The 18,199-nt window shown below is 39.3% G+C and overlaps 1 protein-coding gene across 2 annotated transcripts in view; it reads left to right on the forward strand.

Annotated features, from left to right (window-relative positions):
* The window catches only part of KCNQ1 (potassium voltage-gated channel subfamily Q member 1), a 380,915-nt gene that overhangs the window by 99,993 nt on the left and 262,723 nt on the right, over nt 1–18,199 (forward strand). For both annotated transcript variants that reach the window (XM_075094586.1, XM_075094587.1), the window contains exons 5-8: nt 797–893; nt 1,990–2,130; nt 13,301–13,411; nt 16,623–16,718. In XM_075094586.1, the coding sequence (XP_074950687.1) occupies nt 797–893; nt 1,990–2,130; nt 13,301–13,411; nt 16,623–16,718 (445 nt within the window). The remainder of the gene's footprint in view (nt 1–796; nt 894–1,989; nt 2,131–13,300; nt 13,412–16,622; nt 16,719–18,199) is intronic.

Consider the following 18,199-nt stretch of genomic DNA (forward strand, 5'->3'; position numbering starts at 1 on the left):
GGAAAAAAAATATTGCATGTGTTGTCTGATCATAATGCATTTCTGTCTAGTGGGAATAGAAATGCACATACCCCTGTCCCCTTTCCCCAACTAGGTGGGTCTACCCATATCCTGTTTTAGTTTCTTGGCTCAGTTTTACAGCAGCTCTTTCATGCTTCCTGTCTCTGATGCCTCCGAGCTGCTTCTTCATAAAACGCCTGGGGTTAGTCATTATGAATTTCTGATAGAATGAATCCAACTTGTGCTCAGGAAGGTCACACCACTTGGTTTTCTTGAATAAGAGGGTACACAGCAGTGTACGGTGCTCTGTGCACTAGCTGCCATGATGCTCTAGGATTGCAGTAACTCTCAAAAAAAAAAAAATCTTAAAGTAATATTGGACTGTCTAGTTCAAATTGCCTATGAAATTCCTCAAAGGTGAGGAATTCAGATCTTCAGTTAGCTGTTTCTGTATGTTGTTTCCCATCCTGGCGAGAAGATCAAATATGAGTTGATGAATGATTTCTAGAGCATTCACAGTTTGTGTCCAAAATTCCTCAGTCTTTGAGTTACCCTAACTGGCCAGGTATACAGAGTTCTGGTCTTCTCTTGTGCAATCTCCCTATGCTGCCTTCATAACAAACAAGATGAAAGATGGGTGAATGGAATGAAAAGAGACAGCCTGCTAAGTCTAACATAAAATACTTTGTCTCTCTCTCTTAAAACAGTCCTATGGAAGAGACAGGCTTCCCCTCTCTGCCTCTATTTCTTCTCTTCTATATTTAGTGTCTTCATTAATTTAAAAATTGTGTTCCAGGGGCATCCGTTTTCTGCAGATTTTACGAATGCTGCATGTTGACCGTCAGGGTGGTACATGGAGGCTGCTGGGATCAGTAGTGTTCATACACAGACAAGTAAGTTTGAGAACTCTTAGGAATGGCATAACAATTGATGCAAAAATCCTTATATTCAAAACAGCATGTATAAAGACATGCTGATGATGTTAAATATATTTAGTGTGGAGGCAGGCAGTCGTTTCTTTGAACAAGGCAGAACAAGTATGGCTGTTCTGCCTTATTCAAGGGACAAAAAGATCCTAAAAGTTTAAAGATATTCACCTCTATTTTGGCAAGTTTTGGACTTGTAGTTGGACTTAACCATAGAAAATGAGAATTTTGAAGAGTAGTCTTAGTATTTCTAAAAGTGTATCTAAATTCTGAAGCTGTTTTTAATGTGGCACTGTCTGATAAAATTACCCAACTACTTTTTGGTGGCCAAAAGGTTAATGAGTCACAGAATCACACAGAATCACAGAATGGTAGGGGTTGGAAGGGACCTCTGGAGATCATCTTGTCCAACCCCCCTGCTTGAGCAGGGACACCCAGAGCAGGGGACACAGGAACGCGTCCAGGCGGATTTTGAATGTCTCCAGGGAAGGAGACTCCACAGCCTCCCTGGGCAGCCTGTGCCACTGCTCTGGCACCCGCACAGGAAAGAAGATTCTTCTCATGTTTAGCTGGAACTTCCTGTGTTCTAACTTGTGCACGTTGCCCCTTGTCCCGTCGTTGGGCACTATTGAAAAGAGCCTGGTCCCATCGTCCTGACACCCACCCTTTAGATATTTATAGATATCGATGAAATCCCCCCCTCAGTCTTCTCTTGTCCAGGCTGAACAAACCCAAGTGTCTCAGCCTCTCCTCATAAGGGAGATGCTCCAGCCCCCTGATCACCTTGGTAGCTCTCAGCTGGACTTGCTCAAGCAGTTCCCTGTCCTTAAACTGGGGGGCCCAAATGTGTGTGCTGGACCAAGTCATCAGCTATGGTGTAAATTCTTTCACTGTTGAGCTCAGTGGATTTCTATTAATTTGCACAGCCAACAGTCAGTGTCAATGTTTGCTAATTGCTGAAATTACATTCTTCTCTTCCAATTATGTTTTACAAAAAACCGGTGACAGGTAATTTAAGTGTCTCAATAATATCATAATGCCACTGTTTTAATTCTCTTTGCAGGAACTGATAACTACACTCTACATTGGATTTCTGGGCCTGATTTTTTCTTCTTATTTTGTGTACCTGGCTGAAAAAGATGCTGTAAATGATTCTGGAGAAACAGAGTTTGGCAGCTATGCAGACGCTCTGTGGTGGGGAGTAGTAAGTATAGCAATTTCATATGTACTAGAAGTAGTTAACACCTTCAAATGTGGGGTACAGTTCAAGCAAGCATGTAGTAAGAACAGCACTTTGAAATGGTCTCTTATTGTTTCAATACACTCTCTGGTTTTGTATTCCTATGAAACTAAGAAAATACTATAGACGATCAGTAGTTTTATTTGGTGTTTATAGTCTTATGTGATCCAAAGTGATAAAATTATACATACAAGATGTAGAAACATCAATTCTTATTTCTTTATCCTGTCTTCCTTTCTGTTAAAGTGATTACTTCTTGCTACCTTTCTCATGGTGGGGCTCAACTTTCTAAGGTGTCTTGCTAAATCAGGGCTAGTGTTTTGGGGGGTTTTGTATGTGTGTTTTGGGGGAGGGGTCCTTTTTTTTTTTTTCCTTTTTACACAGGTATTTGTAGTTAACAAGTCAGCCTGTGGCAGTAATTCCTGATTTATTCAAAATGGACTAACTCCAGAACAAGGACCATCTGAGATACTTAAGAAATCCAAGCAAAAGACTGCTTTAAAGTGATTATATTGCTTTAGAACCCACTTAGTATCCTTATGTGGCATTCATCTGTGGTATGTTGACGTATCACCTAGCTCAGAGATTTCTCAGGTTCCTCTAAGGTGCTGCCACACTTCATTGTAGATGTATCTTCACTTTTGCTAATAAAGTTCTGCTTTCTTGGTGTTGCTAGTGACAGTTGCCTCTCTATTTTCATTAACTATGTGACCTCACTAGTTTAGCAGTTCTAGTCTGGGACTATATTCTAGTAAATATTTTACTTCTGTTGCTTCTGCTAGTAACAATTCATAGAATCACAGAATGGTAGGGGTTGGAAGGGACCTCTGGAGATCATCTTGTCCAACCCCCCTGCTTGAGCAGGCACACCCAGAGCAGGGGACACAGGAATGCCTCCAGGCGGATTTTGAATGTCTCCAGGGAAGGAGACTCCACAGCCTCCCTGGGCAGCCTGTGCCACTGCTCTGGCACCCGCACAGGAAAGAAGTTTTTCCTCATATTGAGGCGGAACTTCCTGTGTTCCAACTTGTGCCTGTTGCCCCTTGTCCTTTTCTTGGGCACTATTGAAAAGAGCCTGGTCCCATCGTCCTGACACCCACCCTTTAGATATTTATAATTATTGCTAAGATGTCCCCTCAGTCTTCTCTTGTCCAGACTGAACAAACCTAAGTGTCTCAGCCTTTCCTCATAAGGGAGATGCTCCAGCCCCCTGATCACCTTGGTAGCTCTCAGCTGGACTTGCTCAAGCAGTTCCCTGTCCTTCTTAAACTGGGGGTCTTCTTGGCCACAAGGGCGTGTTACTGGCTCAGGGTCAGCTTGCTGCCCCCCAGCACTCCCAGGTCCTTCTCAACAGAGCCACTTGCCCATAATTCAGCCCCAGCCTGTACTGGTGCGTGGGGTTGTTCCTCCCCAGGTGCAGGACCTTGCACATGGTCTTGTTGCATTTCATCAGGTTCCCCTCAGCCCAGCTCTCCAGCCTGTCCAGGCCTCGCTGGATGGCAGCACAGCCTTCTGGTGTATCAGGCACTCCTCCCAGCTTGGTATCATCAGCAAACTTGCTGAGGTTACGCTCTGTCCCATCACCCAGGTCATTGATGAATATGTTGAACAGGACTGGACCCAGCACAGACCCCTGGGGAACACCACTGGTGACAGGCCTCCATCCAGACTCTGCCCCGCTGATCACGACTTTGAGTTCTGTTGTTGAGCCAGTTCTCTGTCCACCTCACTGTCCACTCATGCAACCCACACTTCCTTAGCTTGCCTGTGACGAGGCTATTGTAGACAGTGTCGAATGCCTTATTGAAGTCAAGATAGACAACATCCGCTGGTCTCCCTTCATCGACCCAGCCAGTCACACCATCATAGAAGGCTATCAGGTTGGTCAGGCATGATCCTCCCTTGGTGAATCCATGTTGACTATTTCTGATAACCTTCTTGTCCTCTACCTGCCTGGAGATGACCTCTAGGATGAACTGCTCCATCACCTTTCCGGGGACGGAAGTGAGGCTGAGAGGCCTATAGTTCCCCAGGTCCTCCTCCTTGCCCTTTTTGAAGATTGGAGTGACATTTGCTGTCCTCCAGTCCTCGGGCACCTCTCCTGTCCTGCACAACCTTTCAAAGATGGTGGAGAGTGGCTCAGCAAAAGCATTTTTCTTTTCTTGCATGATATGCAAATATTAGGTTGGCTGATGTGTTCTGGGATTTCCCATCTGTAATTGTTTCCCTTTCCTTTTACTATTATGGTTCAAAGAAAAGTACTTTCTGGAAGCAGTTTTTCTTCATTCTTAGCATTCAAGTAATGACTTGTTTTTATTTGCTTTAATTGTATGTAGCTTAATAAAACAAACTGTCGTCATTAAGTGCTACAGATCTGTAAAATGCATAGGCATCACTAGTGATTCTGTGCTTGCCTTTTCAAAATGTGTTGGTCTTCGAGAGTCTTCTCTTTGCTGTTTTAAATCAAAAAGCATTGTTTCTTTTTTTTTTCATTAAAAATGGGACTACTAGTAAGTCCCTATACAAGAACGATAGGACTAACACCTCTGTTTCACTAATAAAGCGTACTTTTTTTTAAGGGATATGTTTTTTTAAAGCTCTGCATGTGTATGTTTATAGTCTTTTCTACAAACAGTACCACTTGCTGTTTCAGGAAGGAAAGATCTACTGATGAGCAAGTCTATTGCAGGTCTACTGGCGCTGAAATGCATAGGTAGTCTTTTTTGAATTCAGCAAGTTTTTGTTTAGGTTGCTACTAACATCTGCTGTGGAATTCTTTCCTCTTGCTGTCTGCCATGGTTAAATACAGCCTCTCTTAGGATCAGAAAACTTGCTCTGTAGCACAAGGAAGTGGCTTCCTTGCAAATAGCTTTTTCAATGTTTTTGTGTCATCCTGGCATTTTTATTTTCTGGTACAGCAGTCAGATGACTTGGTAATTAACAGTGGCAGATGTAGCTGCATTTAAAAACACATGCTGTCACATGTTGGCATTAAAAATTGAGTATGTGACAGACCAGATTGGCTTACTGAAAATACAGGAAAACCTTCTACAGAGCAATATGATCTGTCAGGATATTGAAATATTCTCCTTTCAGGGAGTTATTACTCAGTTAATAGGCATGCCAGTTATTCTGTCTTCCTAATTACGATAAACTTATCATAATTACACTTACTGATTAAATAATATTCTTTATCTGTTATAACTTCTATTATGTTGCAGCTTGCCACTTGAATTGTGAAACGGCATTCAATGAACCCATAATGTGATTTCTTTAATATTAAAAATAGAATTTAGTGTCCTTGTTCTGCTCTAAACACAGATGGTATACTTCTGCTAACAGCTGAAAGGATTTAGCAAAATGCTAAATTCAGGTCCATCCATTTCTGGTGTTTTGATACTGTAATATTCTTCATGCTTGCTGCTAGGAAAAAGCCCTGAAAAGTCCCGTAAAGGACAGTAACTGGGAAGGCATTAAGTATCAGGATGCTTCCTAATGGAGGTCTCAAACTCATACAAAAACCTTCTTGAAGTGTTACATCTCAAAAGTTTCAATTATGTTTTAGCCAGAATTTTCAAATTCGCTGTACACCACAAATTCTTGTCACTGAAAAGCTTTCGCAGTCTGTTTTGACCTGGGTATGCAGAAGAGGATAATTCACAGCTCCTGTCTCAAACACTGTCATAGATACATGATCTGCCTGACAACATAGCTGATCTTACTTCTCTGAAAGTGCACTCACCTTATGTAGTAGAGAATACTTCTAAAAGAAAAATACTTGATAATGTTTTCACACCCCCTTTCTCACTCCATAACATTGCACTTTTTTGTTATCTCAGCATATGTCTACACTGCTAAACAAGTTCTTTGGGTAGTGGCAATAGAATACGTAGCATAGCATAAAGTAAGCTATGTAAAAGGTCTGTGTTACCACAACTAAACTCCATCTGGAACTGGGTACTTTTATGTTATTGTGCTTTGACTATAGACATAGCCATAGGGTGCATAACTTTTAATTACATGTTCTTCATTGTCATTGTTGTTATTTATAAATCTATATTGCTTTTCCACTTCCATATTTAAATTGGTCTCCTGGGCATTATTTGAATTTCCTTGAGAACTCTGGGCTGTAGCTATTTGCCATTCCAGATTATGGCCTTCTTGAAGAAACCTAAGGTCACCTTGTGGCAAAGATTTGTCTGTGTTATTGCTGATTTTGAATGCAGTGCACATTGTATAAATAATTCTTCCAATGGCTGAATATCTGTATGTCTTTCAAAAGACAAGTTTAATATTTGCAAGTAAATACTAGTAACATGATTAGTCTGCTTATGTTGTCCTTCATGTCCAGACTAACAGTCTTAAAGACCTAGTATAAATGCTCGAGAATAAAAACAAGAATTAAAAGAAAAAAAAAAAAAGATGCTAAATGTTCTCACCAAATCTGTCAAAGATGACCATGTGCAGGGAATGTTATTGGTTCATTGTCTCTGGGTTGGGTTTTTTTGTGTTTTGGTTTTTGTGGTGTTTTGGGTTTTTTTGGGTTGGTTTTTTTTTAGTTGGTTGGTTTTTCATTGGTTGTATTGTGTTTTGGTCCCTGGCCCCCCCGCCCCCCCCCCCGCCCCAGCTTTCCTTGAGCATTAAATTCAATCATGCCTCAGGTAGACTGAGCGGAGGTCTCCTTTTCATATCCTCAGAATGATACGCAATTTCCAACCTTCACATCTGAACAAACGTCCTTCAGGAAAACCATAGTGTGGATTGTGCTAACGGTCTCTTAGATCATGAACACTATTTGCCACAAGCAACTATTGAATGTAGCCATGCATGGATATTACACTGTGCCCATTGCTTTGAATTGGTTTGAACTGGACTGGGCAATTGTCTGCAAGTACCAGCTTTACTTAAGAGTTTTTTCCCTTTAATTCACTGAGATACGCTTTCCCACAAAGGACCGAATTCAACAAAATAAAAGTTTGCTAACTTCTAAGTATACATAAAACCATGTTCCTATTTAGCAAAGCCTATCAGTTTGTGCTTAATGTAAATTGAAAATCAAAATTGTGGGCAAGCCTTGCTGAAAAGTTGCAGGAAATACCACTTGAAACTGCCCATGCATAGAAATTTTGCTAAATTAGAACAGATCTCATTTACTTTATAAAAATAGTTGATCATATATATTGAAAAATTGCTACATAAGAAGGACCTTGTGTTATTCAGAACCCTTTCCCCCCCTTCTAAATTAAAAAAAGCTGTTGAGAACTGTACACTGACTTCAGTGTTAGACAGAGGTGACACTTAATTTTTTACTCTTTTTCCAGAAATTTTCAGTGTTTTTTTCCCATTTGATACAACAAAAGTATTTCAAAATACAAATAATTTTCTATGTCAGGATCTAGAAAAAATAATTATAATTAAGGACTTTACCTTTCATTTAAATTTTGATAATTAGCACAAATTGTGCTCCTGTTGAAATGGGTCTGTAGGAGGCTGAAACTAGCTTCGCTCTGATTTTCCTCTGTCATATGGCTAGAATTATCCTCGTAGGAAGATGTTCTAAAACATCCCTCCTAAGATATTTCTTTACATTGTCTATGCTTAAGCATTCTTTTTTCCCCTTCTTGTACCTAGATAATGCTGTTTCTTTTCAGTATAATTACTGTATTTTGTGAGGTGTAGTATAGTACGAATATTGAATGGAAAAATAAATAGCTGCAGAATTTCCATGAACAGTTCAGAAATTGTAGTCAAACTATCTGCATATGTTGATAACTTTCCCAGCACTTCCTTCAATATCACACTGAGATATAGAGGGTGCTACTTCAACTGGCTGCGTTTTCTGACATTTTTTTTGTACAGAAGTGGTCTGTTGAGCAAGGTCTAGATAAGAGAAACTCATCTACTATAGATTAAGACCTATACATGCTCAAGTTCAACACTGGTGAGATGAGGTCCAATGGGAAGAGCTGGCTGTTGACTTTGCCAGCAGTGTGGCTGGTGGTGGCCAGCAGACCTCCCACCGTTTCCCATTCACCTCATCCATAAGAGAGAGGGCTGGCGTACCGCAGCCTCCCAAAGAAAGTGGGTATCGCTGTATTTATTTTAAAAGCTAAACAACTGACGATGGATTAATTATCAGGCTAGGATACAAAGCTGCTGGATCTCCTATGAGTTTTATTGCTTGTGTCTATGTATATGTTTACTACTGAGTTCAGGTCTAAAATTATCTGTTCACTCCAGATAAAAATGATCATAGTAATGTTCAAATGGAACAAAAAAAGATTAAATAACTGTCCTCCTAGGAGGTTTTAAGTCTTTTTGCTGGACTGTGTTTTCCTGATTTAGTTACCTTTTGTATTTTGATGGGTGGGGGTAGGGGAAACCTTAAATTAACTCCAACACTTTGCCTATACCTTCGCTAATAATGAACAATTCTCCCTATTTTTATGCAAGTTTATATCCTTTTTCTTGTCATCCTTGAGAACTACTGCCAGGATGATCCAGCGGATGAATAGACTATTTTACGAGAGCAAGTGAAAACAGCTTTTATTTGTGAGGCTAAACACACTGAGAAAGGGATTCAGCAGCCTTTTGGAGCGTGCTGTCTTGCCAGTGTGCGTTCTGCAGGAGTGAGGCAACAGAAGAGGGGACGGGGATAAACTCAGACCATGAAACAGTGGAACAGAAAAACAATGATGGAACCTGTCTTTCAGAAATGGAAACAGGACCCTACAAGAATGTCTGGTACCATCAAAAGCATGAGGTTCTGGAATAATGTCCAACAGGAATAGTGAGGGAAAAGCCAATTCATTTTCAAATGGAGTTGCATTTTCAAGAGATGGTGAATGAGATGACCTATGTGGGTGACTTGAATTAGCCAGAAACTAGGAATAGCAAACAGAAAATCCCTTCAACCCTTGTATTCTTACTGACTTGGTTAGAGCTGCCATAGTCTCTTTTTTCATTGCACAGAACGTACTTAGTAAACTTAGGTGAGCTCAATGCACCAACTTAACTTTCACCCCTTGTTCTTCTTAAGACTCTTCTAGTTCTGTCTCTGAGATCTCACAAGTGGAGATTTGGGCCACCATTTGATTAGGAGGTTTAAAGTGGCCAGTAATTTAGTCAGAATGGATTGATGGCTGAAAGTGACACGTAGAGTTATTAAACTAAGTTCCGAAAGCAATGGCTAGGCAACACGGGGGATCTATTATTTGAGACATATGACACTGAAGTTAATATATTCTGTATGCTGCATTTTCAAATTGGGTGTGTAGTTCCATTTCATTTCATATCCTAAGTTATTAGAAGTGTTTCAGTGTCCTTCAGATGTGGTTCCATCTCAGTTATGTACTTCAACTACATCAAGAATGATGGTGCAAGACTGCAATCATAACCCTATGAAAAAAACTTTGAAATGTTAAGAAGAAAAAGAATCCAAACACCCCCTTTAAATGTTTGTAATAGTCATGACCAGGAAGTCCTTTCTTCAGCTTTGGATTGCAATTTTAATTCCAGTGTTTCAAAACATTTCTGTCCTGCAGAACATAGTCTCTTATCTTGTTCATCTGAAGGATGTAACTTGAACCTTCTCAGAGTGCTGCAGTGTGTATAGGTACACAGAGGCGATTGGGAGCAGAAAGTGGAATTTCTCTTGCGTGAATCTGTTCTTATCACTAATGGCCTTATATGCACAGGGAAGAAAAATATTGACATTTAGAAAAAAAATTCAAAATATCAAAAGATCACTACGGGTTTTTCTAGATTTATACAGGCTGCATAATTCACAGTAAAATAAAAACAGGAGCATCTAATGTGTTTGCACGTGTGCTGCATGGGTTTTAGGAACTTGGAAGATTCTACTTTATATTCAACTTGCATGAATGCAGCTGGCTTAATAAGACGTCAAGCAGTAGAAAGGCTTCTAATGTGTTTATGACACTTGGGTGTACAGGAGAGCATTCAGACCATTTTGCAATCTACTATACTTCAGTTGCAAAGAAGTCAGGAGCCAGTCAGTGTTTTGGGTGTATTGCTGGATGTTGTTCTGTATTACTTGGTTTAATCAGGATGGTATTACGACTGGGTCAGAAAATTCTGAGTGGTATTTGGTATGCAAAACAATACCTGGTGCAATAGATTTTGAAGTTGCAGTGCTGCAAATTTAGAAAGAAAGTAGTTAAGGTATTTTCTATGAGGCGACTTTCCCTTATTTGCTTTAATGCTTGGCTTTTTTAATCTTTTGGCTTGTGTTTGCTCCCTCAGTCCTGTGATGTCTGTCTTTTTATAATATCTCTGAATCATGGGTTCTTTTATTTTGTAGCTGTTTAAGCATCCAAATTTTTGCAAGGCACACAGCAAGGATCTCATCAACAGAGCATTGTTACTCACAAGATTAGTTTGCTGTGCTCACTTTAGCTTGATAGTCTTGAATAAAGTCCCTTCCCTATTCAGTGCTGACGAACGTTACTCTTCCTTCTTGCTGTGTGGATTTTTGCTTCCTGTTTCTTCCTTCAGACTATTGGTGCATATTTAATAGGAACAAGATTAGTCTTAATACCAAAGCCTGTGGTGATGTCTATCAGATCAAAGTTCTGAAATAGTCAATGGATGAATATTATTTTGTTCCTAATTAAAACAATTAATTTTACTTGCTGCTTTTCAATGAAAATTTAATGTGTGAGCTCTTGTATCAATTTAATTTCATTATGCCAACATATTTACTATGCTTGAGTAGAAGTTGAGTCAGTATTTCCATTATAAGATCCTATTTTACAATTGTAAAATGAGTACTGTACTCTTGGGGGTTATAATTTGGCTGTAAAAATTCATTTAGGGCAGAAACTTGCTATGTAAGATTTCAACAGCGTATGTCTTGGGGAAAAAAGAAAATGTAATTTTGGAATACAATGCATTTGTAGATGGATTACAGTTATGAGGGCAGAGAAGAACGCTAAACAGACACTTTGATTTGCAACCTAATTTCCAAAGTGTTTTTTTTAAAAAGCTCCTAAAAAAACTTCACAGAAAATACTTTTCTCGTGTCACTGATGCTTCATACAGACCAATTCAGAAGGGATAGGTGGGGTGGTGGTGGGAAGGGGAAGATAAATATTACTTAGTTCTACATGAATTTTTCTTCAGTTATACTTCAGTTAGCTCAAAAGCACCTATTTCTTTTCACCTTTCTAGTGACTGCATATATTTCAACATGATGTTAAGATTGTAACACAATAGTTGATAAAACTTTTCAGTGAAAAGGACTTGTAAATCTTTTTAAAAACTGAGGCATAAACCACTATCTTCTTTCATAATCTTTTATGAAAGAAGGTGTCAGAGGCCATCACTTTTCCCATAGTTATATTTCCCTTTTAATACCATATTTTTTGAACAGGGAATTGTAATAAGAATTTAAGATTTTTTTTTTTTTTTTTTAACTGGCCCTCTTATGTAGGTAAGGAGATAAGTTATTCCTTCAGTTCCTCATCAGGCCCTGAATTCAGGTGGTATTTCAACAACAATTGCAGGAATACAAACAAAGGTACTTGGGTACTTAACTCACCTTACTAATTCTTAAAGTACTTTTGTAGGATATGAAACAGTTTCGGAAATAAGCCACATTTTAAAAACTTGTATTAAAAATTCAATGCTAATACTTGAATGTTTTGAGTATCAGCAACTTGCAATAAATTTTTAACATCACCATCTCAAGAAGCTAGAGCTGTGCCTTTGTCGTGTGTTTGACAGACACGTAATGGTATTGCTCAGAAGATGGACAATTTGAGTATGGATGGCTTGCTTCGTGTGATCCTGAGGTACAGCTCAGGACAGAACGTAAATCCACAGGATTTCCTTCTGGTGCTTCATCTTTCAGTAGGAATGGACAATTATTAAAGCAGCTGACAGCCACACTTTTCCTGAAGCATTTGTCATGACCTTTTATTTCCCGAAACCCAGGTTCTCCATCCCTTCATCACCTTAACAAACATCTTGCCTCTAAAAATCTGCCCTTCCTTTCTCTTCTTCCTTAGAGCTGCTGCCCTGGGCATTGCCTGCATTTCTGCAGTTGCTGGGTAGTATGCATTACAGCAGACAGATGAGCTAGGAGCAACTGCAGGACAAGGTGTGGATGGCCTGTGTATATTATTGTCTGGGGCTAGCATCCTCTGTGTCCTGGCAGCTGAGGAAAATCTACTGTCAACAGAGAATCTGAACAACCAGCAACTGAGGTGTGCTTCAACTGCTTGGGAGCTTCATGTGGTTTCACATGCTCTGATTTGGTTAGCCTTCTTCAAAGTCACAGATAAAATTTTCTCAAATTTCCAAATTCAGAAATAGATTGTGACATAGGTGAATTTAAATTGTTCTCAGGTGCAAAATGTATCCTCCTGCTTCAAACAAATACATTCTTTCCTTGAGGTCATGCAAATAATGACTTATTAAGCCTTGTTATGCTACATCTCTATGGTGGTAACCTTTACTTCAGTGTTTTGAAACCCAAACTCAACAGACGTTTCCTGCATGTGTGCATTAAATTATGCGTTCTTCCTCTCAATGTATTATATGAATTAGTGATTCGTTAGATGATGTTTGGGGGATCTTTACTGCAAGGATAGTTTTTAGCTTCTCTTGCTATTTACACCAAAATTATTTTCTAGAATACTTCATGTCTGACCCTAGTCATAGCCCATGGTTACAGTGTATATATATGCTCTGTCTGTGCAACAGCCCTGTAATACTCTCAGTAATACTCCTGCCCATAAAGTCAGCAATTCAGAACTGTTGGCAGCCTCCTGCTAAGGGAAGTGTATGACGTGGGCAGGCAACCCATGTCCCAGTAATTTCATATGCTGTAAAGTTGCCTCAGCAATGAAGACTTAATTTAATGGTTTTACTTTACAAGATTTTAAACACGTATTTTATTGTAATTCATTTTCCTATACCTTTTTCCATCTATTATAGATGGGGAAGCAAACCTGGAGAGTGGACTTAACTTCATTAATGTCACACAGGCTGTCATTGGGAGAGTTAGGAATGCAACTAATGTTTCTTAAATAAAAAAGGAAGAAAAAACAGTAATCCAAAACTGCCATGTTTATACTTGCTGTAATGCTGTATGTATTTCTCTTTACAGGTGACTGTTACAACTATTGGCTATGGGGATAAAGTGCCTCAGACCTGGATAGGAAAGACCATTGCATCTTGTTTTTCAGTATTCGCAATTTCATTTTTTGCACTACCTGCGGTAGGTTATCTTGTGCTGTTGCTGGCAATTTGATGTTGACTTGTTATTTGTTCGAGGAAACTTTTGTTATTGATTCATTTCATTTCTTTCATTTCTTTCATTTAACCTGATGTTATAGAATAGAATCATAGAATCATTAAGATGATCCTTCATCAAGTCCAACTGTCAACCCAACACTACCATGTCTCCTAAACCATGCCCTGAAGTGCCATGTCTACATGTCTTTTAAATACCTCCAGGGATGGCGACTCTACCATCTCTCTGGGCAGCCTGTTCCAATGCTTGACAACTCTTTCAGTAAAGAAATTTTTCCTAATATCCAATCTAAACCTCCCCGATGCAGCTTGAGGCCATTTCATCTCATCCTATCGCTAGTGACCCGGGAGAAGAGACCAACACCCACCTCGCTACAGGCTTCCTCTCAGGTAGTTGTAGAGAGTGATAAGGTCTCCCCTCAGCATCTTCTTCTCCAGACTAAACAACCCCAGCTCCCTCAGCCGCTCCTCATCAGACTTGCTCTCTACACCCTTCACCAGCTTCGCTGCCCTTCTGGACACGCTCCAGCACCTCAATGTCTTGAGGGGCCCAAAACTGAACACAGTATTCAAGGTGCAGCCTCACCTGTGCCGAGTACAGGGACGTGATCACTTCCCTACTCCTACTGGCCACACTGCTGGCTCATGTTCAGCCGGCTGTCAACCAACACAACACCCCCAGGTCCTTCTCCGCTGTGCAGCTTTCCAGCCACTCTTCCCCAAGCCTGTAGCGTTGCACGGGGTTGTGACCCAAGTGCAGGACCCGGCACTTGGCCTTGTTAAACGTCATACAACTGGCCTTGGCCTAAGCTTTGTATTGAACTTTTATATTGTAGGTAAAATATACGTAGCTTGTAGAAGAAAAAGGACTTCTATAAGTAGCTAAAAAAAGTAAATATGCAGTTTTTATTGTTTGCAACACAAGATTTGGTATGTATTTGAGAAAGATGTTTAATTCAAAATACTTTTTCTGCCCATCTCAGATTTATAAAGGAAATTATTTTTCATGCTGATTAGTTCTGGACTCAGTGACGTAGTGATGTTTTGGCTTTTTAAGGCATTCACTAATAGTCTACTCAACTCCTTAGGTCCAGGATGAATTGTAGAGTTCTCGTACGTGTCCTTCTAGCAAAGCTGCCGAAAAGGTGTCACTAGCAGAAAGACAACAAAAAGCAGCCAGGGATGCTGATGCAGCTCTTTGCCAAATTAGCATCTGTCCATGGCCAAAGTCCCATTTTCAAAAGTGACCTGGGGCTGAGCTTTTAAAGGTGTTATGGCACTGCACTGAAAACAGGTTCCCCAGTACTTTCTAACATGAAGCAAGGCACTTGAGTACCAAGGGTAATTCAAAATCAGCAAAACCTGTACTGTGGTTTGAAAAGCCAAGGGTAATTAAGGGTATTTCTTTCCACAGCTTTAGCGATACTCCTGAATTTTGCTGTTAAAATATTTGTGCAACCTGAAATGTGCTGTTAAAATGTTTCTTTTTCAGCACGTTTTTCAGTTCAGTGATGTAAACAGTTGTGTTAGCAGGTGTTAGTGTAGCTGTGGCAGGGAAGTGGTGGGGATAAGTACAGGATGAAGAAGAAGAATACTTTTATACCAGTGCTGTCACAAAAATTCTTCACAACATGAAATAGTGACTAATAAAACTCCAGTGGCTTTTTAAAATTAGTCACTTACTTTAAAGGTATGCAACCTTTTGCAGAGGTGGGTAAATGCAGATTTTTGGACTCTCCAGCATCAGTTTGCCTTTAAAGCATATTCTTCCCCTCTCCTCATTCTAATCTCTTTCACATTTATTCCTTGTTTAGAAGAGGGATCTGGTAAATGAAATGATATGTAAGAAAAATGCCAAAACCTACCATTTTGACTGAAGAGTTGTTCATTTTTTCCTCAGACTTGTATGCCAGCAAAGATGTTTTATAAATAATTCTGTAGCAGGCCTACCTTCACAGGAATGCTTTTATGTTTTCCTGTCAGATTTCCCTAGTCATTTGTAGAAGTAAAACAACAAATAGCCCTTTATCAGTATGATTTTATTACTGAATTAAATTGTTCTTTCGAGTAGGGTTTGAAGCCGTAGCAGTAGATAGTTCATAGGTATAACTATTGCACACTGCCTTGTTGCCGTATTAAATAAGGGGAGCTGGCTGAGATCACAGTTAAAAGCTATTGTTGTGGCTAAACACAGCTGGTGTGGGTTCTGGATCTAGCAACTATCCTTCATTTCCCAAATAAGTGATCCCTGAGCATCATTAACTCTTTGATCTTTACTAAATGAACATAATAGGAAGGGCCTTGCCCATTCCTTTCAAAACTCTTGATGATTAATATAGTTCTTAGAGGTTGAGCCAAGATCACTAGCTGCTCTGACACCTTAACTACCATACGTAGAAAATGAATTATGCTTTTGTTGAGTAGGTGTAGTCATGTAAACAGATTTAGAGAAGATCTCATTTTTATCTGTGTTACTAAAAGCTCTGTTAAATATGTCTATAGCTATGCAAATGGCTATATAAATTACTCGCTTTATACTTAATTTTGGACTTAATAGTTATATTACATTCGGAGGCTATTTCGTGTTGTGCACCATCTAGTGCCATTAGTCCATGTCCCTTGTTCTGAGAGTGGATTAGATGGCCTTGTGTTGAACTCACTGAAGTCCTGACCATTTTGTAATATTCCTTTTCCTCTTTTTTGTCCTCCCTTCCCAGCATGGGTTAACATGTGGAAATAGAAATTACTGTACTGTGGTTAAAAGGTCTTTCTTGTGACCTGAATCATGCCATGCCAAAGCTTTATTTCTCATAAAAATGAGGTACACCAGGTTGATATTTTTCCCTATTCTGTCATCTCCCTGCACAAGTATTTATGAGGCTTTAGAGGGTATGAAATATAATTTCTGCTCACACTTTAGCATTTGAGTCCAGCTGACTTAAACAGGTTTTGCATCAGGGTATGATAGCCTTCATAGTTTGTTTCAACAAGTAATACTAACTGAGTCTAACAACTTAACAGTATTAACTCATTTCCTCTAAATAATTAGTTGTGTTTTATGATGCTGAATAGAAATTTATTAATACAACATAATTTAGCAAGCTTATGTCGTCCCCCCCCCCTCCGTCCCCCCCCCCCCATAAAAAAATTAGATGCGTTTTTCTTTCCTCCCACAGGGAATTCTTGGTTCAGGCTTTGCCCTAAAGGTACAACAGAAACAAAGACAGAAGCATTTCAACCGCCAAATTCCAGCTGCTGCCTCTCTCATACAGGTACTGAGTTCCTGCATTTTGCATGCTATAATTCCTTTCCGTTTATACTTTTTTCCCAAAACTGTTGGCAGTTTTTCCATGCCCGATTCCCATTAAAAATTGTATAGAAGTTAGCGATGCAAGTCTTTTAAACAGTTTTGGAAATCCCACCTTTAATATAAACTAATTAGCAGAAGAGTTCACTCCCAAATCAGTGCAAACTGTTTTATTCAGCTGGTTAAAATCAACACTGAAGGCTATCCTGGAATTACTTAACAATTTACCTGGGGAAAATACTATGAAATACTATGCTTGCAGTAGTGAAAAACAGAGAGGAGGCTTCATGTAAAACTTTACTTCTAAAAAATATATTGATGCTTGTAAAGAATAATGTCAGATATGCTGCATTTTCCTTGGAACAAATAAATTCTTAAAAATCTCCAATTTAGGAGAATTAAGTCAGAATGTTAAATAGGAAAATCTTGTCTGACCTCTTCAGCTCCAGGATAGGTGTCTGGGAACCACTAGGATTCTGCAAAATCAGTCTTTTCGTGTAGGATAACACACAGGCAGAAAAATTTTGATCCTCTCTGTTAAAAATACAGTTGCAGTTCAGTGTCAGTAAGGTCAATGAGATTTTAGCCTTTACTTCAGTGAAGCCAGCATTTCACCCTGGAGAAGTATTAATATTGTTTCATTCTAGGTTTTTCCAGCTTTTCCTCCCTCACTCACTCAGTATCTGCATGTAGCTTTAGAAGCACAGGGATCCAGTTCAAAAGAAATCTAAATTTACACCTAAGCAGTATCATTTTTGCATTCTCATATGACTTATTTCTCCACCTTCATGAGTGAATGTGGATTTCCAGGTCAGGCTCTTTATGGAAACAGTAGCAAACTGTAAAATTTATGCTTGAAGCTAAACAGTCCCAGAGTTAATGTGAAAAAGGTTTAAATTTAGAGCTCTGGTTATAGCCAGAGATTAGCCCAAAATCTTCAGACTCAGTGTGTTTCGTTTGGACTGCACGGTCAGAAAAAGGTATGGTTTTGCAAAGAATGGATTTTTAGTGTTCCCACTGATTCTTTTGGGAAATCAATCTGAAATTATTGGGAAGCCTGAGATCTCATGTCCAGAATGTTGTACTTGGCTCCATCTGAAATGTTAAGGAGGAGTGGAGGATAGACATTGAGTTGCTGACTACCTGTTCTTGATAGTGGTAATTACGATTTACTAATAGTCTTGGACTTCTGAATGCCCAATTTAGTAAGTGTTCTACAGTTAACTTATAAAAACATTATTCGTAAACCAAGAAGTTTATGAGATAAGTAGGAGACAAGACAACAGCTGAAATGAGCGATACTTTTTTCCTGTATTCCCTCTTGGTTTTTTTCTAGAGGCCAGTTGTTTCTTCCAGCATCTTATTAACCATGGTGGGAATTATATGGTGATTGTCTGATCCTTTACTTTCCAAGTGCTGTCTGTTTTCCTTTGTTATTCTGCCTTG

The sequence above is a fragment of the Phalacrocorax aristotelis genome, chromosome 5 (genome assembly GCF_949628215.1).
Source record: "Phalacrocorax aristotelis chromosome 5, bGulAri2.1, whole genome shotgun sequence".
Lineage (NCBI taxonomy): Eukaryota > Metazoa > Chordata > Aves > Suliformes > Phalacrocoracidae > Phalacrocorax > Phalacrocorax aristotelis.